Genomic DNA, 26,648 nt, shown 5'->3' with positions numbered 1-26,648 from the left:
AATTGGATGCGCGTGTATCCGTGTATAATATGCACACAATGCATAGACTCTATGCCATAAAAGTACATACAGACAGGTACGTGCAAATAATACAATTTCCAGATTTTACACACCATTGCAACGTTTATGTTGGATGGGCTGTCACTTGTTTCCGCGGAACAATGGCTAAATAAATAGAATAAACAAAACGAACTACTTCGATAATATACCTTCTACACATATTCGTAATTGCAAAATGTCGTCTATATATAAAATCATATATTTATATAAGTTCAGTGATCGATTCTGAAATAGAAAATTGAAAGGTTAGGTTAGGTTAGGAAGAAAATATCAATACCAATCAGGAATGCGAATTTATGGAAAACTATATTTTTTTTAAAGTGATAAACTGATAATCAAGGCTAAGATTTTTGTGTATTGGTATGTTTTCGTACAGTTTCCTTTAAAATATTAGTTAGTATAACATCCTTAAATTGTCTTTTATTGATATAAAATATTATCAATTTTTTTATCTAACATACTATTAAAATTTTAAGTGTAATGTATATTATTGGATATTTTACCGATAGTCACGTAAAATGCATATTTTATAGCGTATTCAAACTAAAGTAATATAAAAGGATAGATGCTGTATCATATAAACTCCTAATTTCAATTGCATTAGGTATATTATAAGTAGTAATCTCATCTTGGACAAAAAAAAAATTTAAAAATGTTTTTAAAATTCTTTGGATTTATTTAAAATATGATTAACATAATTTAACTCACTTAAAAATTAACTTTATACATAGTCTATTAATTTATTTTATAACTAGATATAAAATGTTTTTAACAATGATAATTCGTAAATTATTTATTCGATTGCACTTTATTCGCATTTTAACAAAATTAAATGAATGTGTTACTATTGTATATTGCCAAAAGATTTTAGAGCCCTAGTAATACTATTGATTATGTTTCATATGCACTATGTTAGGCTAATACGTATTAACGAGAATATTAAAAAAAATGTATGACAGGTTGTTGAGGAATAATCACCCTCCTCACTTCGAATTGCTCTCTACGTCAAGCATAAATAAATAATGAAATAAGATATAATATTGCAATGAAGTTTGGTCCGAATGAAATGCATCTAAAAGATCAGAAGCTAAGCTTTTTTTTACTCTAAGAAAAGTCATTTTAAACGAACTCCTTGGAGAGGACTGTTTCATCTATCATGTGAATCGTATTAAATATTTCTTAGGTTTAAATGCATCCATATTTAGTTACAGCAAACGTGTTAGTATTATAATGCATAATGGATTATTAGAATTCAGAAAAAATGTATACAAAAAAATTTATAAGTTCTTATAATAATATGATCACATCAAGTTTTATTATGCCAACATAGAAAACGTCAGCGGCGATGTATACGAGACGAGAGTAGACGGACGGGGGTTCTCCGGCAGTGATTATGCGTACTATACGGTCGTCATTATTAATCTACTAGTATTAAATAAAGTAATCATATTTTAATTGTTTGTATTTTATTTCATCGATATGCGTCGGAAGTAAACGGGGTGCACGACAACAGGTATTCATTATATCCCGGGTGGTAATCACACACGCGTGTGGTTTACCTCATCGAGATGATTCTATTACAGTTGTTATTCCACAATTATAAAACAACACAGAGTTCATGGTTCACGCAGTACACACACACACACACACACACACACACACACACACATATATTATATATATTATTTATCAAGTATAAACTGAGGAACTTATAAATGTGCCTACTGCGCAGCAATAATAGATATGATCAGTATATATACCTTAGTACAGCATATATATTATAATATATGTATACTCGTACATCAGCAGCGCGTAAGACGTAGATAACCATATTATACCGCAATGTAGGTAGAGAGGTACGTATGTACACACCAAAAACTGTTGATCAACATCACATACAACAACAACAACAATAATAATAACAACAACAACAATGCGAGTATATTATATACATAACACGATCGCGTAAACATCGTAAGTACACACAAAATCAACAACGGTCATCATCGCCGCGCTTGAGTCATATGCCATTATAATCATTACGCGCCCTGCACAAATTCGCATAATATATTATAATAATAATTATAACACCACCGCCGTAACGACCGCGTTAATTGTACCGCAGCCGCCACCGCTTCAGACTCTTCTGCCGCTGCAACTGCGCGCGCGTTTACCCATATTACGTAGGTACATACATACATATATATATATATATATATAATATTATATCGGTGTATTTGTTTTTCGTCGTTGCCGTCGGCGCGCAACTTTTCTCCGGTGCCGTCGTCGTCGTCGTCGTCGCCATTGCCCCATTTGTTGGTAAACTCGTTACGTTCGTGCAACCTACCGCCCCTCTCCCACACACACACGTTTATGTCTACATGTATTATAATATATGATGCGCTGTTCGGAGGAGTTTACATATCGTTTATTCGGGGCTGTGGACGTCTGCAAGAGGGTGGTGGGTCGAGGGTCGAAGTCGTGAGTGGATTGACACAGCGATTGTTATTCTCATAATGTTATACACGATTAAATCGGAATGGGTTTCCCGCAATGTTAAATTATGCCGAACTTTCTCTTAAAACGTTAAGACTATAAGAGTAAATATATTATGTATTGATTGAATGCAAACAAAAAACAACTAATGACAATCAAAGGGATACTCGCGTAAGTGATCTACCTCCTCCCCCCACTCCTCTTTGAATTTTTGCCAACTGATTTGTCATCATTTACCTATTCAAATAAAAGCTTACCCATAATATACAAATTCCCTTAACACACGATTAATGATATACTGTAATAATCAACTATTATCTATATAAGTAAATACAATAACATAATATACTTTTATTTTGGTTATAACTTGATTTGAGAATAGTTGAAAATCCATATCTTTCTCTTTTTCAAAAGAGATGAGCGCGTCAATGATGACAATAATTATATTTTATAAGAACGACAAAATATTTATTACAGTGTAAACGTGCATCAGACAAAACAATTAAAACTATCTTAGTTTTTCAAACGAGTATGACACAGAAGGCACTTATACGTCTTTGACTCATAAACAATGTGACGACTATATGCACGATATTATGATAATACTTTGTAAACTTGTGTGTGTTCTATACTTATGTAGGCGGTTAGTACTCGTCAGTAAGTTTCAACCACCTGGCCAGCTAACAAGAATCTTAGGTCACGTTTAGGCATGACGAACATACACATTATTATCTTATATGCATAATAATATTATATTTTATACGCGTGTTTGTGTTTATCGCTATCGTAAAGTAGACGCGACGAACTGTAGTAGTTCGGTGTCACACGGTCCATTGCCGTCATCATCCGGTACGAGTTATATTATTATATACGTGACAGATTACATAGGTATATATATCATACAGCATACCTACACTCACACTATTGTACACTATAATAATGCGCTAACAATTATTTTATTGTACTCGCGGACGCGTCGCCCGCCCCGCGGTTTCTGCTTTTCCGGCGCCGGAGCTGCTCTTCCTGCCGTCGCCCGGTCATCATCTCTCCCGCCGTATCCGCGCTTCGTTCCTATGCACGACTACAAATATTACAAACACTACACCTACATCACACAGCGACTATACCTACCGTCACCAAGGCACTATATTATGTATAAACTGCTGTCTCGTCGTCGTACAGCTATCGTACACCTCTTCCGACGTAAACCACCATACGCAAGCGCAAGGAGAGTCTTTCTTCTTTGGTCGCAAATAATATTACACATACACACACACGCACACGTACTCTCGCACACCTATTGTCGTGTTTGTTGCTTTGCACGCCGACCACCGGCAAAAACACAACGGAGCTACATTGTTATTTCGAGTGCGGCTAAGGCGGCGATGAAAAGTTTCCACAAGTCGTTAATTATAATAATTTGCACACCGCTGTTGCTTATACTCGTATACCGGTAGATGCTGCGGTGGTGTTAAACTGTTGTTGTTGTTGTCGTCGTCGTCGTCGTCGTCGTCGCAGCAGTAGCAATAGTAATAGTAGTAGTAGTAGTAGTAGTAGTAGTAGTAGTTGTTGTTGTTGTTGTTGTTGTTGTTGTAAACTCGACGACGTGTAACTCCTATCCGCCTCCATCACACACACACACACACACACACACACACACACACACACACACACGTCCATCGCCGCCACTACTAGTTATTAAACGTCGACGGGCCGTTGTGTAAGGTGTACACACAAGTTAAACACTCTTGTTGTTTGTTGTTAGCTTTATGTTAAAACTTGATAATAATGGTAGCGGTATCTTTTTTCTCGTGTGTAATCCCGGGTAGATGATGATAATTTACCACTGCCGCGCCGCTGATAGTATTGCTGCGCGGGGAAAATGATTTTTTAAGAGATTAATTGCGCCACCGCCGCCACCGCCGCCACACCCGTCATCATTACCACCGCGCACCGTCGCTGCTACGACGAGCTTATTGTGTTTAAATGTATATTATAATGTAGTAAAAGTACTTGACAAAAACGACCGCTATGTGCATATAATATAACGTGTATCGAGAATAAAACAACAATAGTATATACTTTAATACTTTGTATTATAATAATATTATGTGTATGATAACGCGTGTACTCGCCGATAGTATATGTGATATAGATGCAAGTCGCGTTTACCCGCGGTATGCAGATTTGATAAAATACATTATATTTTTTACTCTTGTTATTATTCGCGTTGGTTTATATAATATCTACCGACCGACACAGGGTTAGATACCTATTATTATTATTATTATTACTACTTATATAGTCGTATAATTTCACATTTTATGGTCGGCGGTCCGCGTGGAGAGCAACGCAACCTTGGCATCGTTAAAGTTGGGTCGCCATAAATATTATTTTCGTGGTTTCAAATCATAAAATGTAAATAAAATACAACTAATTACCTATTTAATGAAGAATATAAAAAAAATAGTAATACATACCTACGCTTTAATAGCTATAAGCAGAAATATATTAAAACGTCTTGAAGGAAAAAATAGGATAATTTTTAACACCTATAGCTTAGCTGAAAACAAAATGATTTAAAATAACAATAATTAACATAATCAAACACCACAACCTACGTATGATATGACTAACCGCATATTGTCGTATATATATATGATGTATAGGTTAACCCACCTAGGTTGAAAGTTTTGGCGCAATTACTAATAATATAACTTTTATAGTTTAAAAATACAAATACTTTGAACATATTATTAAATTGTAAGTTGTAACTGTTAACACATTATATCAGTATATATATATAGACATAATAATAATTATGTAATGGTACTATAAATTAATATATTATATGAGTAATATGCAATACATTATCTCGTACGTGTTGTAATATTATGCATGAGTTGGCGATTTAAAAATGGTCGTATCTATATCTGTCTTTAATTGTTTTTTTTTCGATGTTAAACTGTATTATATAATATTTATAATACCATCAAACTCCAACCAGCTCTCGTACATATAATACCTAATACCCTCCCAACTCTTTTATATATACACGCACTGTGTGCTACGTATACTCTCTTTCTCTATTATTATGTATGCATATATAAATATACATATTATACATCTATATTGTTATAAGTATGAGCTAATACGAGTAATTCAAGCTATAGCATATCATACACACACATACACATAAGTACTCGTACATACATCCCTAGTTGCCGCCACTTCATCCTGATTGACCTCATGGCAGACTGCGGCTAATATTGCCGAAATAATCGCTCTCAGCCTGTAGGTTTACTGTGCACCGGCTGTGTCCATTATCGTATTATACACAATAATTTAAACGCTGATTCTTCTTCACTTATAACACTAGCTGTATAACTACTCATTATAAACCACGCTCCACTCCGCGTCTACTATCGTACTATTTAACAATTTATTGTATTGTACCTAATATAATGTATGTATACGATATCACTTATATGCACTGTATTATATGCGTTTATCGTATACACATTTTGTCTATAAAAAAAAAGTTAGGCGGTGGTGTCAATGATGAGAACATTTCATTATTTTTTTAGATCACTCCCGCCCCATTGACCCTCAATGTTACGTTATTATGTGATCAAAAATATCTTATGTGCGTGTTATTTAATGTTATCATGTATACTACAAATACTCGTACTATAATGTACCGTATATTAGGTTAACCTATTTTAAACTTTAGTTCGATGGCTGACTAGATATATTTAGTTTATATAATTCTGGGTATTGTATAGGTATTTGAATTTACGTGTTCTGTTGTTTTAATATGCATTTAATAATTTCTAATAAGTTAATTTTCTTTTTTTACTCGTGAATTTAATTGTTTTTTTCCCCCAATTAATATTTTATTGAATACGAAATGTAAATTATCCTACAAGGTTATTTTGATGAGTTGGAAATATAGGATTGTGTGGAATAGTATGGCTCACTGATGCGCGACGACACCATGTCAGCATTATACGCCATACTCATTCGAGAATCGTAAAATTAACATATACAATTAAAATTGAGCAATCGATTATTATCGAATAAAAATAATCAAATGTTAATTCTGTTTAATTCGTTTTAGTATTATTATCAAAAATCTGTCACAACCATAATATAATTTTCGTTAACCTCTCACTCACGTGATGTTCACTGATGTTAGCATGCATACAAGTAGTATACTCGTACATAGGTATTATATAATGAATTATGAATCAAATCAAAATGATCAAATTAATTGCAGTAATACAATGTCAAAAATAAAATTAAAACTACGTGTATTCGATAAACAGTGTTTTATAATAAATTATTTTAAATGAGGTATAAAATTTATGACATATAAATACATTACGCAATAATTTTTATATTATTATTTTTTTTTTTTTTTATTGCTCACTAAAATTAAAAATACTAAAATACTTTTATTTTACGTTACTAACTCTATATTCATCGTTATGGTATATTTAAACAAATTTATAAAGTACGTGAAATTGTGGACTCTCGGGTTTGGTTTTGTGCGTAATCACGGACGTTTAGTTTAATGGGATAAGAGCTGGGTATGATGTTGGAAAAAGTCAGCGTCGTTTTTTACTTCTTTAAATACGGTAGCCCCAAACTAATTAACTCGATCTAATCATGTAAGGTCTGGTATAAAAAAGCATCCCTCGCTTTCTAGTCAAGGAAAAACTTATACATATTTTATGTTTTAAAACCGGGTATATTATTATTTATACGCATAACGAATATAATAAATGTTAACCTATATTCTTCTTATTCAGTTTCTCTCTCTTTCTCTCTTTTTCTTTAAAAATTATTTCCAATTTTTATTTTAAAATTCTATCACAAAATTCTGCACGTCTTTTTGCTAACAATCGATGGATAGTAGATAAGTACATATACTTAAAGCTTTGCGCGCAGACCAACGTTCAACTTTTTCGTTGATATTTTGTTGTCGATATAATGTGTGTACACCGACGCGGTAGACATTCGCATTAACAAAAAACTGCCTTTATGATTGACGACGACCATCCTCCCCACCACCTCCGACTGTATAATTATTATGTACTGTTATAATACATACTAAAGAGATATATAGGCATGATGCAGTGTGTGTGTGTGTGTATATATTTATATATATAAACGTATGGTGCATCTTGGCTGATAACAGAATGGTTTTTTTTTTATATTTTATCAACGCTGTTGTTTTAGTAACAATAATCGACGATCTCATCATTGGCGCACAATGTCGGTCGTCATCATCACCACGGTGTTTATCGACAAAATAACCCCTCTTCTCACTTGTGTATGATGTCAGTCGTCTGTTTATTGCGCTTATCGTATCCGGAGCTTGTTAAAGTCTCCGGGCGGTTGTCGCGATGCGAGTAAACACAGAGAGGCTTTAAATCGATCGAATCTCACCGCACAATCCAAAGTATTATTATTATTATATTGTATGTGTTGTTATTAATAGTTTATGACGTAGCATTATGCTGAATATATGTATAATGTATATACTAAGCACGCGCACGATACAAGCCGCAAAAATAAAATAACACCTTATGGCATAGGTATTGAGGCAACTACAGCAATCAACAGACAACAATTTAAAGATTTCCAAAAGTATAATAGTAACAAAATCATTGATGTATTAAAATATTAGAAAAAATAATTATTGGAAATGTTACGCATTAATTTTTTAATAGTTAACTGGTTGCGGAAGCCAATTATTTCAAAAGAGTCTCTTGATATTAAAATTTTATTATACTTAGATGTAAATCTATTTTTGCCTGGTATTCCATAAAGGTTGGCCTCAATCACTAACGTGTTCTGATCGGTCAGTATTATAAGCCTCCGGATGCATGACCATCAAGGTTTTTTATGACAAATCCTCACCACATATACAACTATTTCAAACCGTACCCTCCTCTACAGTAAAAACCGACTACAGACTATTATAGTTATTGAAATATAAGTCTAAATCTACTAATAAAAAAAATACACATTCAAAGAAAGAGTGAAAAAATACATGTTATTAACAATTGTAATTTGTAATTGTCAAGTATAATTCTTAGAGCTGGAATTTTAAATTTCTAAAAAAAAAAATGCTTAAATTTCACTAAAATCTTAAAAAATACTCTATAAAAATGTGTTTTCTTTACAGTTATAAAGTAAAAAATAGGAAATATAAAAGTAAAAATGTATTGTACAATGGTGATTTTTTTCAGGGATTTAAAACACTTAATTGATTTTAAAATAGAAGTATTTTTATTTGTTATTGCCTTTGTCATTATTTCAGTTAAGGGATTAGCCGATACCATTTATTAAGAATCCGATACTCTGATATAAAATCAATAACCGATAATACAACATGAAAATATTAAAATAATATTTTTCACAAAAAAAATATGAGTTGGTATTAAGATATAACCGATACCACCAGCCAATATCTAATAAATACATATTATTATAATGTGATAACAACAATAATCGTGCCATCTTGCAACATATTATTAATACATTATATGAAATAATACCATAGATTACTAATCTATATCATTTGATTGTACCTGTGTACTTGTAATACTATGCCGATAGATAAGATTATATTTTTTTGTATTGGTTTAAATATTGGATTTAAAAAAAAAATCTAATACCCCAGCATCGACCGATATCAAGCATTAGTTCTAATACATCGATCCATCCTATTTATTTGTATTTTTAAATTAAAATAGTGGTCAGCGCATGAGGTTTATTTTCTACTATACATTCAATATTATCGGACTACTACGATATCTTTACCAATATCCTTGTTTTTATACAACAATTTACACATGTATTTTAATATTATATCATACAATTAATTATAATCGTTAAATATTATATGTATAGTATTCTACTTTAATACACATAATACGATCGTATGATCGGTAACAGAAAATTGTATATGTAATTGTTGATATACACGTGTAAGTTTATAAAAAGTCTTGAAGCATATTTATTTTCCTTTGTATAGTAATTTTATATTTTCTATTAAAAATTAACCATTATGAAAATTATTATTATTGCAGTGGTAATTACTGGGAGTTCTATAGTTGCTACTAGAGTTCTTATTGTTTGTTAGAGTTCTACTCGTACTTCGTCGATAAAGGAAAATGGAAGTCGCTTCATTATATATTAGGTATCAACTGTCGAGTGTTTTTCATCATTGTGTTAAATTTAAATTCAATGATAAATCGTTGTATATAAAAATTAATCTGAGAAGTGATAGCCCTATAACCCAAACACATTTTATATTATATTTATATTGCTATTAGTAATTAATTTTCTTTTAGTAATACGGTAAGTTGAACTAACTTTTTCTAAAACCAAACTCCACACATTATGATATTACTTCATATAATATTAAAAATAGTTATTACTTATTAACTTACAAGTTATAAATCAATACCAATGTTCTTTAGAATGATGTAAATAGGTTTGTAATATAAATAACTTATAATTAATCAAAATATTTTGGAAATATACACTTGTATAGTGTATAACAAATAGTAAGATACGCAATAACGAAAAGTTTAAAGTAAATAATATTTTTTTAAATACAGTAAGATATAAAAAACTATTATTTTTTATTTAAATATTCAATTTTTTCAAAATTTAAATTTGAAATATCTAAAAACTAAAATTCACACATGTATTTTAAATATTTTTCGTTTACTATTATCTATAAGAAAAACTTATGAAGGACCTCGTTTTTAATTGTTAATCCTTAACTATTGATATCAAAATTTTTCTGAATTTATAGCTGCGTGCAGTTATTTTATTAACATTTTAATTTCAAATGTCTTAAAAGATAATTGTGCCTTTTTTAGTATTTTTCAATCATTATAAAAAAAATAATTCAAAATAATTTATGAAGAATTTTTTATAACATATTTAGCTTATTGGATCAAAAAAAGGCGAACATAAAAAATTTATATAAATTAATTAAAAATAACAAAAATATTTTGAAAATGTATATTATATATATATAAAAAAAAAAAAGATTAATAACCTAATATACCAATTACATTCAATTTACTATCAAAATCAACCCTAAAAGTTAAAAACTGAAACATTTTTACTACTCCAAAAAGCGACGAAAAAAATAAATATAAATTATAAACAAAAATAACTTAATTATTATACCAATACACATTTTTTACTAAGCTCAGAATTTAAGATATTATATTTTTGTAATAAATTTGATAATTCGTCACGCATTCCATATAGAATAAAAAATTAATTATAACATAATAATCCTGGCCTATAATACCCGCCGCGCCACCCAAATATAGTATAATATCGGTAAGTGGCCAACTATAATACCTGCACGAATTTGTGAAATACGTGATGATCAATACAACCACTCATTTGTAGCAATGACCCGTCTAAATTTATTTTAATTATTACCGAATACATGTCGGTACATCGAATGCCCGCTGAATAAAAACGTGTAGTATACTATACAAATTTACTAGAATGTATAATTTCATTTTTATTCACAATTCAAAGTGAACGCATTTATATAATTCATGAGTTATACTTATTATATGATATATTATATTTATTGAATAACGTATTACATAAATACAAATTAGTGTATAATTCATATAAAAAAAATATCAGACTACCGAAACGTGATAATGTAATATATAAATATATATTTATATATATATATTATCATGGAAGAAAATAAACTTTTTATTCGTTGGCGTAGACAATTGAAATATTCTGTTTACTTTATCGTGAGTATAGCACACGTTGTTCAAGATGAACTCGTTTATTCGAACAACCCTTGATGATCAGAACGAGCGAAGTTGATATTATTTTCGTCGTCTATATAAAATCGACTATGCCACTCGCTAGACCGAACACCGCTATAATTCGTTTAAAAATAAATAATATAACCATAGTCATACTATACGTCTTTCACCGCTGCTTGTAACTAATCATCAACCGCCGCTGCCGCTATGTCCCTGTGTTGATTTTCGTCTAGCTTCTCTCTGGTTCGTCCCCCATACGTTATTACGCACACAATATGCGGGTTACCTCCACGCATTACTGACGGTAGAATTTATATATATATATCTATATAATTGTATGTATGTGTATATATATATACACCTATGTATGAAGGTATACGTAGACAGGTAGGTATATATGCGGGCGCTCGTGAAATAATTTTCCTCCTCAAACAAAATTTTGCGCTAGTTCACGGGGCGCTGTATAGTATACAAACTGTGCGGTAAAATGCCTATCGTAGTGTCGGTGGTGGTTTAGTTTGCAGGACTCAAACTTGATAAAGAATTATGTCGACACCATTGCTATATTATATTGTATTATAATATTCGATACTATGATTGCATATTATTATTAAAATATAATGGTCGTGCATATATATATATATATATATATATAGGTATAATATTAGAAATAGACATACAGCGCACGTCGGGCGGCGCAACACCACCGCGACGTCGTAAATATTTCGCGAGGTGAGCATCTGTTAGTGACGGCTCGCCGAAAGAAAAAACGTATTACAATCAACGCCCCACAGGAGTCGTCGCCTCGTCGGCGGCTGCGGTGGCGGTAGACGACGAAGTTTTAGCAGACTCGCGGTCCCGGATCGACGCCATACACGGTGGGAATCTACCTGTTCTAAATGTGTATAGTAATACCAGAAAATGCGATGGGGTAGGTTTTTTTTTGCGACCGGATATTCTGATAATATTGTGGAGCTCTCCGTTTCGGCGGCGATTATCGCGAAGTTTAGATATTTATTTTTTGTCAGTTCCGCCACGTCCCGAGTAACAACAAACCTTCCTGCGTACAGTCCATATATTGTATTATTATACACCGTACTATTATGTTTATGTGCACTATTAAATTACTTACCCACCGACTGCGCCCGCGGTCTGACTGTCGAAACGATCTTCGCGGTCTGACAAACCAGCGTCGTTGTTCCGAATAATAACGCGGCCCCCGAAGAAACATAATAATATAACAACATGTACGCGTATAGCGGCGGCGGTGGCGGCTTTTTTGCTCCCGATCCCCCGCGCGCGCACCACAAGCAACGCGAAAAGTTTTCTTTGCCGTTTTCTCCCCGGCCCGGCCTTCATCTCGCCCGTTCGCGCCTTATGAATACTAAAGCGCATCCATCATCAACACTTCCATCGCCACGTGTACACATAAACATATATAATATATGTATGATATTTGTATACGAAATATATGCATGAATACGAATAACGCGTTACTACTCCACGCGCGCGTGAAACACAAACAATAACCGAGTAAATACGACATCAGCGGGGCGGTCTCCTCTCTCTTTATATTAAACATTATAATAAACTCTTCTCGCCGCCGGACGTTGTTGACTAAAAACCGTAGTGATCATTTAAACGACGCGTCGACTGTCGTCTTTTAATTTACCCCAGGCGACGACGTTTGCTGCTACTGCCACCATATCGTGATAATAATTATGTACTCTGCGCGCATGTACATAACATAATGATATTTTTATTTTGCAGTTTTTTTTTCTCGCTATTTTTTACTTCAAACAACAAATGCCGCCACGTCGTTGTGGATTTTACGTTTTTCCATGCATTATTTTATATACCGTGTCCTCGATCGTTCCTCGCCTTATTTATTTGTACATATGTGTGCAAAGAGTTGGCCGGGTGGTATGTAAAACGCACACCGCAACCGTATATTGTTATGTATATATATATATATATATATATATTGACGTACGCGTCGTTGCTTTTCGGTATTCTGTCGCATGGGGGAAGGGGTGGATGAAATCGGCGATGCGCGGGAGAGCGACTCGGCAATCAAGCGACTGCCGACGATGATGTAGATCGACATAAACTAACCTTCACCTCCACTCATCACCCGCACACCATTCGGCGACTCGTACATATCTCGTCGTGTTGGCGTTATGCACCTATAGACCTACGTACACGTAAGTTGTCGCCTCTGTTTGATTCCTACACCTCCACTCGCCTTCGGCGCGTACGTTTATACGTGTAGGAATATATACATATATGTTTATAGATATAAATGTGTGCCTGTGTCTATATATATATATATATATATATATATATATACATTTATGAAAACGTTAAACGTATTTACTCCATTCGGTTCGTCACCGTCACCGCGCCGCCACCCCTACAGTCGTAGTTTTATCATTATTCTAGTAGTTTACGACGCGTACGACAGTGGTTCGTTTAACAAACAATAATCCGTTTATTTTTATCGCGCTCATGCCGCGTGTGGTATTGGATTCGTCGTATACTTCATTATGTCTATATATTATGCGCTACCATACGAAATTTCTGTCATGCTGCTATAGGAATAGGCTAAACGAGACGAGGTATCTATGCAACATATATTTGCCGAATATAACTCCTGTTTTTTATTTTAACGCGATTGATGATGCACTTATAAACCTTAGATGTACAGGGATTACGATACTATAACATCGAATGTGCGCACAATATAATATAGTGAAAAAGGTTATAAGCACTATTTACTGTTTCACGCGACACTTTCATTCTCGGCAATCACGTGAATCGCTCCACCCGCAGTTCTGCGATAAACATTAGTTTTTATAAAACATTATAAAAACACGAATTTTATACTCAAAAGTATATTATTATCTACAGCGCATGCATAAAGAAATACAATATAACGACATGGGTTAACACTATGAAATATACTATAAAGAAAAGGTTTGGAAAACACAATTAATACAGATGCTCTCTTGTCTATTTACACTACTTCAATCCGCTTGAGTAGGTAAAAAAAATATCCATACGTTTTATACGGATATGTAGGCATAGCTATAGAGTATGAATAGTAAGGAAAATAAAAATAATACTAACGTCATAATATATGTTAGGGACCTATGTAATTATATTTTATTATATAATACACCTACCTACAGAGTGGTTTAAAGGGATATATGCGGTTACATGCGTCAGTTCGCTAATTTAGTGCAAATATACGCGTAGGTAGTAAAAGTATATAGTATAGGAAACGGGAATACGTATATAAAAATATCTCAGTGTATAATATACACACTAATTCAGAAGACCAAATATGTGAAAACCAATTAATTTCAAAGGTAATATATGTTAGAATATAGCACAGCAGCACTCACATACAATAAAACACATCAGTAGGAACATGTATTAAACAATATTAATTCATAGTAAATCTTATAAAGGATGAAAATCGAAATAAATAATTTTTCTTACGACTAATAATTGTAGTTATAACTTTAATTTTTTAATTATTAATTTTAAATGTTTATTATTATCTCAATTAATACATTATGAAGTTCACATAACTACTATTATCAATTGTGTGTGATTTATTTTGATTATTAACCTATCAAAAATGTCAAGAAATATTACACAAAAATAAGCTATTTCCAGTTAAGATCACTGAAATGAAAAATCACAAAAATATTGAAGTTTTATGAGTATATTATTTCTTTCTTTTTATTGATTGTGCAATTTTATTATTAGTAAATACATTTATTGTGTATTTCGAAAAAAAAGTGATAGAAAATATATACTTAAAATACGGGCAAACTTAATATAAACTAGATGAAATTTCCATTTGGAACTTCAAAGAAAATCTAAAAGAAAATTTGCATTTCTAAAATAAAAGTGTATGATATTCATTTATATATTTATCGTATCTTGAATGTAAAACTATGTGAAATTAGACTGTGACTGATTTTTTGGCAAGCACACGTGGTATTAAAAATTTCTGACCGTCTCAGTGATGATTTCAAAATTTAACAGTTAACTGCATTTAATGTCATTGTCAGCATTATTTGAAAATATCTAGTAAAACTATAAACCTTATTTAAGAACGGAGAATTTAATAATTTGATTATAGAGTAATATAGAATAACGACATTGCAGTAAACACATTATTAAATTAGTTTACTATATAATAGCCACATACTACAAGCTTTACGCGTCCAAACATGACTTATAAATTATAATGATAATAATAGTTATTGATGTAATAAGACATAGTTTATCTCATAATATCGAGAAAATATATTTTCTTATTCAAGTTTAAATTACTGAAGAGCTGTTGTGGATCCCTTTGTCATTTACGTTTCAAAATAAAATATCTTTAATTTAATTTCAATTTATAAGGGGGTTGGTATAATTAGATCTGGATTTAAAATTTAACGTACAATATTATCATATATATATATATATATATATATATATATATTCTTAATACATAATTTAATATTAGTCAAACGTCTGTGCCTTATGGATGTAAATGATGCATTAAGGATACTGTTAGCGCTCATCTTTATAAGTCAGTAAAATAGTATGCATGTAGTTATTAAGTTTTACTGAATACTTATATTTGTTTTAATATTACCTTCATAGTGTAATAGGTATATTGTTTTATATCATATAATAAAAGTCATTTAAAATTTGGCACGCTTTAACGGTATCCGTAGGTCCGTCGTATATACAAAACGTCGTATAATACACTAACACACAACATGGTACCGCATGCAATCGCGTATCTAAGAACTATTTAAAATTGAATCTCTGAAATTACCTGGGTCGTCTTGGTCCAGCTGATCTTCGCGTTCCTCTTTACTGTTGTTGTCTTCATTATAAGCTAAGTCGTCATCGTTGTCATCATCATCACTGTTGTCACCCGTGGAATCATAACTCTGTTCCAACGGATTATCACCTGGATAAGTCTGCCGATTCTGCACCACCGACGAAAACAGTGACGGCATCTGTGACAGTCCCTCTCTATCAGCAGACACCAATCCTAGACTCCTGACGTCGGTACCAAACGCGAGAAACGCGATCAGTACCATGGTGCAAAAAGTAATCACCGCATACGTCGTCATAATAATGAATAGTATAGATCTAAACGTATCCACGTACGTGATGGCGATATATCGTTATATTTCGGCGTATACTCGTCAATGAGTGAATCTATAATCAATAACAAATATGAAATAGGGTGAGATGATATATATTATATAATATATAGAATATTTATGTACGTATATTATGTAAACTATATTATGTGGGCATGGGGAGTGCGTATGGGTGGAAAATATAAGTAGAAAAAAATTGTTTATAACGCAATAATAACATGATTTTTATCGGCTAAACAACCGTTTTTTGGCTATTCTCCAACTGCCGTCGACGCCGTCATTACGATATATAGTGTAGGACTCGTCCCCTCAACCCTGTAAGTCCCGTCCATGCCCGGGTTCTATACTCTATAGTATATATAATACTAGGTAGATGCGATTGTCGTGCGCGTCGGCAGGCAGGTCATTAGCGGCGCGACGGTGCACGGTCGACACATACGAACGTTTAGACCGGACATTGCCGTTGCTGCGGCTCGCAAAGGATATGAGAATGGAGCGACGTATGCGCAACACTTCCGTATTAAACCGCTCACGCTGACGTTATCGGCCTCTTGTACGCGCGTACACACACACACACATAAATATATACACAAGCGCTTATATAATGCATTAATCTGTTTGTTTGCGGACGAAAAATATAATAGATACGGTCGTAACGACATGGCATGTACATCGCACATGTATATGATATGATATAAATATATTTATCACGTCGTGGTGTTATAATATATACAGAGTGGTGATTCACCGAGCAAGCTTACTTTCTGTTTTTTTATTCTATATAATGTGGTATTTTGGAATTTTTAAATAGTGTACGTTTAAAAGACTGTATTTTAAAATTCTTGAGATATTTTGTTCTATTAAAAGGCGTTCCGTGAAAATGAAAGTTTCCGTTTTTTGAATAAATGGATTATTTTTTTGAAAAATTTTACGTCCAAAATCTATATTCAAATGAATAGTTTTTATATTATTTTGTTTTTGTACTTGGGATAACAGGTTCATGATAGTGGATATGTGAATTGGGAAGGGGGGTTATGACGATTTGAAAATTGTAGTAAATAATATTAATCTATCAACATTTATAATCTGTAAAAATGATCCCAAGTATAATAAATACTAGAGCCAATATTTCATTAGCTTATGTTTTTATGAAATCACATTTAAGGAATATTATCCTTAGTGTAAATATCTTGATAAATGAAAAACTACTCATTCAAATTCTGAGTTAAAGACATCAACATTTTCAAAAAAAATTATCTACGCAATATTTTACAATAAAAAGGGGTAGAAAAAATTCATTATTAAAAGAAAAACGAAAGCGATCATGCTTGGTGAATCATCCTGTATCTATATACAAGTGTATATATAAGTGTGTGTATGAGGGTATGATTTGTGTATTATGATCATCACGTTATTATTGTCATACTTGTCAGATATGATACCCCATTTTGAGATACAAGGCGGAGACGTAGAGATGATGACTTTAATAATAATATATATGATTACCTATATTCATATGAATATAATATATAACACATGGTGTACAATTACTTTTATTTTTACTTTGATAGAACTGAACTAAAAATAATCAAAAAATAAATAAATAAAAATATTTATATTTATTATATTAAATAATATTTAATAATAAATAAAAGCATAAAATATTCATACACGATACCCCACCAATTATTAGCATAGCGTGTGTTTGGAGTGAGTGAGTTCAAAAAAGACAAATAAGAGATTAAATATGAACAACAACATTTTCTGAAAAAAACTATATATAGATAATACCATAATAATAATAATATATAAGTTAACACCATTAATCATTTCAAACATTTGTAAGTTAAATAAATATCTTAATGATTTAAAAATATTTTTCGAATAGACGTGAATTACGTATGTTTAACGCACGATGTACAATTGTTTTTATTTTTACGCCGAAAAAAATGAACTAAAATTATTGTATTTAATAAACTACATTAAAGTTTAAATAAATAATTTAAAATAATTTATTATATTCAATTATATTCCAATAATAGTTCTAAACTGTTTTTTTGTTATTCTAAAATACCTACGTAGACGATTTTTTTTTAGAAATATAATGTCGTCTTCAATAAATTTTATTGAAATTTAGTAAAATTTAGCACAGAATCGTAAAAACTTACAAAAAACACTTTGTATGTACTTCCCTATATATTTTCTATCAGGTTGTTAAATATATCGTATTCGTAAACACATTGTATGAAAGAATATAAAATTTTCTTATCTCATAATTTTTCATTAAAAGTTCCTAATAAAATTGTTCTGAAATTTATAAAATAGAAAATTTAACATTGTTTTATAAAAACTAATCAAACTTACCGGGAAATTATTATGAATTTATTTTAAGTATTTACAATATATAAAAATATATTCCAACTTTAACAAAGTTACAGAGATTCGACATTTTTTTTTATATTTTACTATTTATTTATATACATTTAATAATTTAATAATAAAAATGAATTGGTAAATTTTAAGTTTTTTTACTAAAATAAAAAATAAACTACTTATAACTCCTATCATTATCATTGTTAGAATACAATATAAATTAATTGTAGTTAATATAATAATTATTTACACTTATTCATGTGGTTCATTAAAAACATCTAACGAGGCTTAAAACCATATACACAATAATGCAAAAAATTTTAACCTTCAACTATAATAATTTTTTATTCAAATACTCGTATATAGATATAAAATACACTTAACTAAATAAATATGTTTTGAGCCTATACTATGCGCTTGTATATACTAAATATTTTGTATACAAAAATACAACAATTTATAATTTACTATACTGAAGAGATGCACGACTAAATATTATTTGTTGTAATGAGAGTACCTATGATACAATATACGTTATGACAACATATTTTATCAATATAAATAATACACCATCACATCACATTACTGTAAACTACACTACTTTTATAGATATTTTATATATTTTATGTAATAATTAATAATATACGTAGGTGTAGTCGTGTAGAATAATAGTAGTTATAGTTATTATAGTTCCCAAAAATCAATTGTGTTGTTGCAGCGAGGTTTTTTTTGTTCGAAATTACGATGTACAGATAATAACTATTTGAAATTTGATAATGATTATAATATCTACACGTTTTAAATGACAATTAATTATATTTATATTTTCTTTTAAATGTTTTGATAAAATATATAAATACAAAAACTATATTGTTTATTATTTTAATTTATTTATAAATTATTCTATCATTGGTAAAAAAAATAAATTACACCTAATCTGTATAAGTTGTCTATATTCGCAGAGTTTATTATATTAATAAAATATTAACTCTGGCAGACGTAATATTAACATGTTGTTCGATTGAGCGTGACTGGTTATAAGTAAATTCAGCTAACGTATATTTTAAACTCCTAAACAACGTAATTTTGTGCGTTTTCACCTTCCCAAATTTTATCTTCCAGACAGCATTGCGTAGGATTACTTTTATTATTATATTCGTTACTGTGGTCGCTACTTCGCATATACAGGTACTATGTATGATACCACCAAAATTCCACTACCACGCGAGCTGGTTTTCTCCCCATCCGCTGACTCTGCTATTGTATTTAATGCATTAATGTATATAATAACAACAACTATAAAATAAGGTAAATAATATTAGTGATGGTCCCTTGAGAGTATATGCGCGCGTTGTGGATTATGCGGTTGATACTCGTAATTATTATCGTTATATTATGCTACTATGTAACAGACATATTATGACTTTACTAAATCCATATAACTTTATACCGAAATCGACATGTTATGCGTATGTCAATATAAATTTATGAATTAGTATGATATTTTTTTCGGCTTAATTATTAATGTTTAATTAATAATTATGATATTAATAATAATTGATTTAGGTAAGAAAAATAAAATTAATAATAGAAATGTTAGAATAAAAGTAATCTGTTGATATTGTGTATATATGTATAAATGTTAAATGTGTATACTTCTTTGGACGTTCACCAAAACTGAATTGAAGGGAGAGTTTACGGTGGCAAAGCAAAAAGCCATAATATAATAATAACAATGACGGCAGTAGTAAAAAAAGTACTAACAACAGTACAGGGACGGCAGTAAAATAATAATCGTAAACATAGTAGCAGTAGCATAGTAGGTCTTATATAGTTAGGGGGTGTGGTGAAAAGTAAAGCAGAAAGAGGAATACAAGCAATGGGACCGTGAAGGTAACATTAACGCCGAATAACAGTTATTCGAGTGAAAAAGTTTTTCTTCTCGTGCCTAAGTCCGAACACATGGCTTTATTATATTTTTCGATTTTTTAGAAAATAGTTAATACTAGTATCTAATACCCGCAACTTGTGTTATAAAAACTGATAGTCTTACACAAAGTTAATATACATAGATATTTATACCAAGATACAGTGTTATTATTAAAAAAATAAAAATTGAGAATTGGGAGCTCAATACGATAATAAGGCGTTATATTATAATTTCTGTGCCTTGTGATAAATTATTTTAACCAATTAAATTTAAATTTTGACATGCTACTCTATTAACGATTACACTTTATGATTAAGATAATTTGTATTTTTTAGATTAAACTAAACAATTACAGAAGTATAGAACATAACATGACATTGTCCAATATGAATAAAATAATTTTAAGTTATTTTAAATTACTTATTAACTATCTCCGTATTGGTTATATAATATAATGTACATTATATCTTTGTATGCTATGATCGTTAATATTGATTTTATAATAATTTATGTTATTATTCTTTTATTTTTATTTGTTTAAGCTCGGGAAAAATTAAAAAATTAGGAAAGCTTAATGCTACACCATGACTATTGATTTCAGATTGTACTTAATGCTTATTTTTTAATTTTAAATTAGTACTGGTAAAAATAGCAAATACACATAAACAAATGAACAATTAATAAATTTAATCGAGCTTTCCTTTAAACTAAAAATTGACCACTTTTTAGTGTAAACTAAACTCTAAACTGTACTCATATAATTTATTTTTTATCTACCGTTTAAATTTAAAATAAAAATTAGCGTCTGTTCAAAACAAGTCCTCATGTTATCTTCAGATTGTCAATACATGATGATATATAAATAAGTATGTGATAAATATTTAAAAATAAGCCTAAGTATTTTTAATTAATATCATATCATTAAATAAACTCGTTATTTTATATTTATACAATGTATTTATTACTATGGATGGCGGGGAGATAACAAGCCTGAGTGGCGGGGCTATAAAGTTTTCATTCGCTCGGGCGGGACTATAACAAACCAGTACCTATATTAATTGTAAAACTTGTTTCTTACTAAACAAACATTTATACACGTATATAATATATTAATATATATGCTGTAGGTGGCTGTGAAGTACGACAAATTTGGTTATTTATTATTCAGTTAATATATATATATAAATTTGATAAATATCTAATAATAAAAAAAAATATTAACTATTTATAATAAATAAGTAATCACACCTTAAAATTTTGAATAAAATCGATATTTTTATACAAGTGTACTATTACACAATAAGAAATAGTTCAATGTACAAATGTATTGGAATATATTTGATTTTAAAAAGATAAACAAGGGGATACCACTCTGCTGTACATTAGGTGTAGAATAGATCGCTATTTAGGGTTTGTTAAATTAAATGATGTATCATTATATACGAAAAATGATTCTGAATGGTGACGGTCTCCTAGCTTGTCATTAAACAAATTTCATGAAATGTTTTTTTTTAACATTGTTTTAAAAGTATTTATTTTACAATTAGTATTATAGTAAATTAATTTAATTTTTGTTAAAAATATTGCATTTATTACATTACAATAATATTAAATATGATTTATATCATATTATACTATTATTATTAACCATTGAATCAATACCATCTTACCGTAAAAATGTGTAAATAGTTTCATGGTATAAATAGGAAATATCTTAAAAATAATTTACTTATTTTAAAAATATTATTGGGATATAGTTACATTCATTACATACGTAAATATTCTGCACGAATATTTTGAATTGTAACAAAATACGTATCTAACATTGCTATTCTTTGTTGAAACATGTAATTTCGTGTAAATTTTAATTTTAGATACACATAAAAATAATTAATTTTTTTAATTGTTTGGTTTTAATATTGAATATTTAGTATAATCTTGAATTAAGTTTTCAAATCTTAGATATGAGAAAACATTTTTATACATTTCTAACTACAAAATAGTTTTCAAGTTTTGGCGATTTTGATGAATCCCATCAAAATTCGAACTATAAATAAGTATATATAAATATATAAATGTGCCTATATTTAATATTTTTAACTTATGTTAAATTAAGCGTTAAATGTTTAATTTTTAATAAATATTTAGGGAAAAAAAATCAATTTTTTGGAATATTAATTTTGTTCAAAAATGCTTGTTTTCCCTGATTTTCCAAAGTTTTAGGAATTTTTATGTCTTGACTTCTTTAAAATACAAATTAGATATAATTTTTTATCTATGCGCTTATAATCTAAAATGTAATAAAATTCTTAACTAGAATTAAAAAAAAAAAAAAAAAAATATAATTATAACTATTTTATGTTATTCTAGTATTATAATATTATTAATGATTGAACTCCAGGTCCAGAATGTAATATATCCGAGTTTTAAACAAAACAAATATATTTTGTAATATAAAAGTTTACTAATTATTTTAACTACTAATATTGATATATCAATAACCTACTACATGTGTATAATATATAAGTATAAGTAATAAAAATAATTCAAAATATATAACATAACACAAATATAAACAATAACGTTATACTTAATTATTTTACAATTTAACAAAAAAAGTGAAAATTTGACAAAATAATGGAAAATAAAATAGGATCGTAAATTTTTAACCAAAAAAGGGACACATATGTTGTAGAAATTAAAATATCAGAATGTATATATAAAATTGGTCTGAACAAAAAATATCCTATTTATTCTTGTTTCTAAACAAATTGTTATTTTATTACTTAACCGGCTTACCATGCACGTATTCATTCCTTAAAACATATTTTATCTTATTTTATACTATTATATGCGTTAAAAAAAAAAAAAAATGAAAAGAATAACAAAATTAAATGTTAACTATCACTATAAAAAATCATTGCTAGTTATAACTGTTATTACATTTCAATGAAGATTTACATTTGTATGACATAAAATGGTCGCTTTAACAAAATATATTTTAATTTATGTGTATATTCACATTGTTTAATAAATGAATAACATTATTAACAAAAAAAATTTAAAACATTGCTGTTGTAATAAAAAAAATGTAATTTAACTCCTAATATTCAAACAATTTATTTCTTATTAACCGACTTAGTGAATTTGTATACTGAACAATACAATTATACTTATTTCATAAAAAACTTTATTCCCTCAAAAAATATAAAGGATTATTATTTCAAGCAATTTAATATTTTTCTCGTGTCGTCAAGTTTTGCATTTATATGGCACAAGTTATCCCCGTACACTTCGTTGCTCGTACAAAATGCATCGGTGTTAAATTTGGTTACCTAATGCTAAATTTAGTATTACGCGTGTGGAAAATAATATTTTTGGTTTTTTTTGATTTGGAGTATAGATGATTTTTCCCACATATTAACTTTACATAGGTGTCCCCCAAAGTTGCTCTTTTTTGGCCATTGAACAGCAGAATTTTTATTAAATTATTTTTCTTTCTTTTATTTATTTATTTATTTACTTTTTTTTTTATAACCCAAATTTTATTTCCTTTTCATTCTGGATCAAAAATCAACAACTCATAAAGTTTCAACAGTTTAAACCAAAAACAACGAAAAAGTTATGTATTGTTATACTGCAGTATAATAATTGGTAACATAGATGAAAAAAAAACTTTATTTGCGTATTTACTGATTATTTAAAAAATTAATAACTCGATTTTTTTATTAACTTATAGAATCAAAAATAGACTTAAAATTAACTTAAAAATATATTATTTCATTAAAAAAAATAATAAAGATAATTGGATGAGTAGTTCAGATAACATGCGTGACAAAGATTTTCATTTTCAAATTTATATATAATGAAGGTATATATAATTTCGAGAATAAAATATATTAACGTAGTAAATCTAATTCGTTCTATACATGTATTATACCGATTAACATTGATAATAATAATAAAAAATTATACTGTGTCATTATGTTATAGCAGACCACCGTTAAAAATGTTCAAGAGACGGAACGCGGAAAGTTAAATTATGGTATTCAAATATTATAAATTTATAACTATTATAATATTGTCTATGGGGGCTGACGTTGTTACTAGGTATTTATTTATACTATCACAAATAAAATATTATATTGACCTCCTCCACTGTTATTTTATTATAAGGTAGCTAGTAATAGCCACGTCCCGGACGTTACGATGTCAAGACCGGGAATACTACAAAAGAGAATAATATAGTAGCTGTAATACGAATACGTCGCTAGCCTCCTTTTATTTATTTAACTTTTGATTTTTATTTCTTTCTCTCTTTTTTTCTTTTTGTGGGAGCGTGTGCTTATATTATATATATATATATATATCTATTTATACACACACACACACACACACTTACACATATAAACGCTAGGAGATGCAGCGGGAAATACAGTAGTAATAATAACAAGTGCGAATCTCTACTGCGTGTTTCCGTCTTTCCAACGATAATAGTAATAGTAAAGAAATAAAAGAGGAAAAAAAAGTTTAAAAGAAAAATAATAATAAAAAAAAGTTTTTATTATTATTATTTTTTACGTGTAAGTGTATAATATAAGGTACAACACGTAGCGATAGTTAGCCGGCGAAGAAAGTCTTTGCGGGCCGGCAGTAAACGTCGCTGTTAACGATGTAACGGTTTACACACATTACTAAATTTAAAAATATTTAAGGCAAAGAAACTTTATTTTGTTTATAAATACGCACATTTAGATAATCAATTGCGTATATTAATACTATATGACTTAATTATAAATAAATAATAATACCTTAATTATACGTACGGTAAATATAATAATAATATAGTTGTATGGATAAAATTATGATACTTTAAAATAAAAATATATTACTCACTTTAACCTCGACTGGTGTGCGATCCATCATCGACGTCTAGCTCGCGCGATCTCTCGACACTGTCATCCGCCAGCTCGGTCGTCGTCATTGCCACGTTCCGCGGGAAAATCTAAAACGACATTGGACTTTTTTTTATCAAAATGTCGAGAAATGACGGAAATCACAAAATTGTTCGATTAAATTTCAATCTCGGGGGTACACTGTTACAGCGTAATAATATCATACACGTATCATATACGTTACGATTTAAACATCGTGTGTGACGTAGGTATATATTTTTGTGTTAAGTCGTTGAATTCCGCAGAGAAAATATAAAGGTCTTAATCGATCTCGCGTGTGATGATTTAATAATAAAATTATACGACAACAACAATATAGCAGTGATAATAATTATTATAATACAGTAGGTACATTACATTATACTATAATGTCGTGCAAATCATTACGATGACGATGATATTATAAACCAGTAGCCGAGACGGTCATAATAGTAAAGCGTTATCATTCACAATAACGTGTGCCAGGCGCTAAACGTATTATTATAAGTCGTGGAGACGAGACGGCGTGCGCTGCAGGGCCGAGGCGGCAGCGAGCACCCCGTGTAAGGACGACTCGGCGGACCGACGATTGGAGGGAACTGACGACGACACCACGACGGACGCACACAACCGAACCGATGTTGCCGCCTACCCCCCGCCCGCCGGGCGACGGCAACACGCGCGCACCGCCGCCAGTCGACGGCGTACCCAGCGCCGCGAACGGGGGCGCTTCGGCTGGCGGCGGCGGTGGAAACGTAACGGCCGCGGTGGTCGTCGGCGCGACGCTCTTCCGGTGCCGATCGCTCGCCCGCGGTCCGGTCCGGTCCCGCAA

The 26,648-nt window shown here is 30.3% G+C and overlaps 1 protein-coding gene across 1 annotated transcript in view; it reads right to left on the bottom strand.

The window, feature by feature from the left end:
• Nucleotides 1-26,404, bottom strand: part of LOC112603267 — a 63,065-nt gene extending 36,661 nt beyond the window's left edge. Inside the window, exons 1-3 of the mRNA XM_025351773.1 lie at nucleotides 26,195-26,404; nucleotides 25,779-25,887; nucleotides 16,243-16,634 (exon numbers count right to left, since the gene is read on the bottom strand). Coding sequence (XP_025207558.1) covers nucleotides 16,243-16,546 — 304 coding nt within the window. The 5' untranslated portion in view covers nucleotides 16,547-16,634; nucleotides 25,779-25,887; nucleotides 26,195-26,404. The remainder of the gene's footprint in view (nucleotides 1-16,242; nucleotides 16,635-25,778; nucleotides 25,888-26,194) is intronic.
• Nucleotides 26,405-26,648: the final 244 nt, after the last annotated feature.

Source organism: Melanaphis sacchari, unplaced genomic scaffold (genome assembly GCF_002803265.2).
Source record: "Melanaphis sacchari strain LSU unplaced genomic scaffold, SCAv2.0 Contig9_pilon_pilon, whole genome shotgun sequence".
NCBI lineage: Eukaryota > Metazoa > Arthropoda > Insecta > Hemiptera > Aphididae > Melanaphis > Melanaphis sacchari.
Note: the sequence above shows the minus strand (reverse complement) of the source record. Positions and strands in the feature narration are given on the sequence as shown.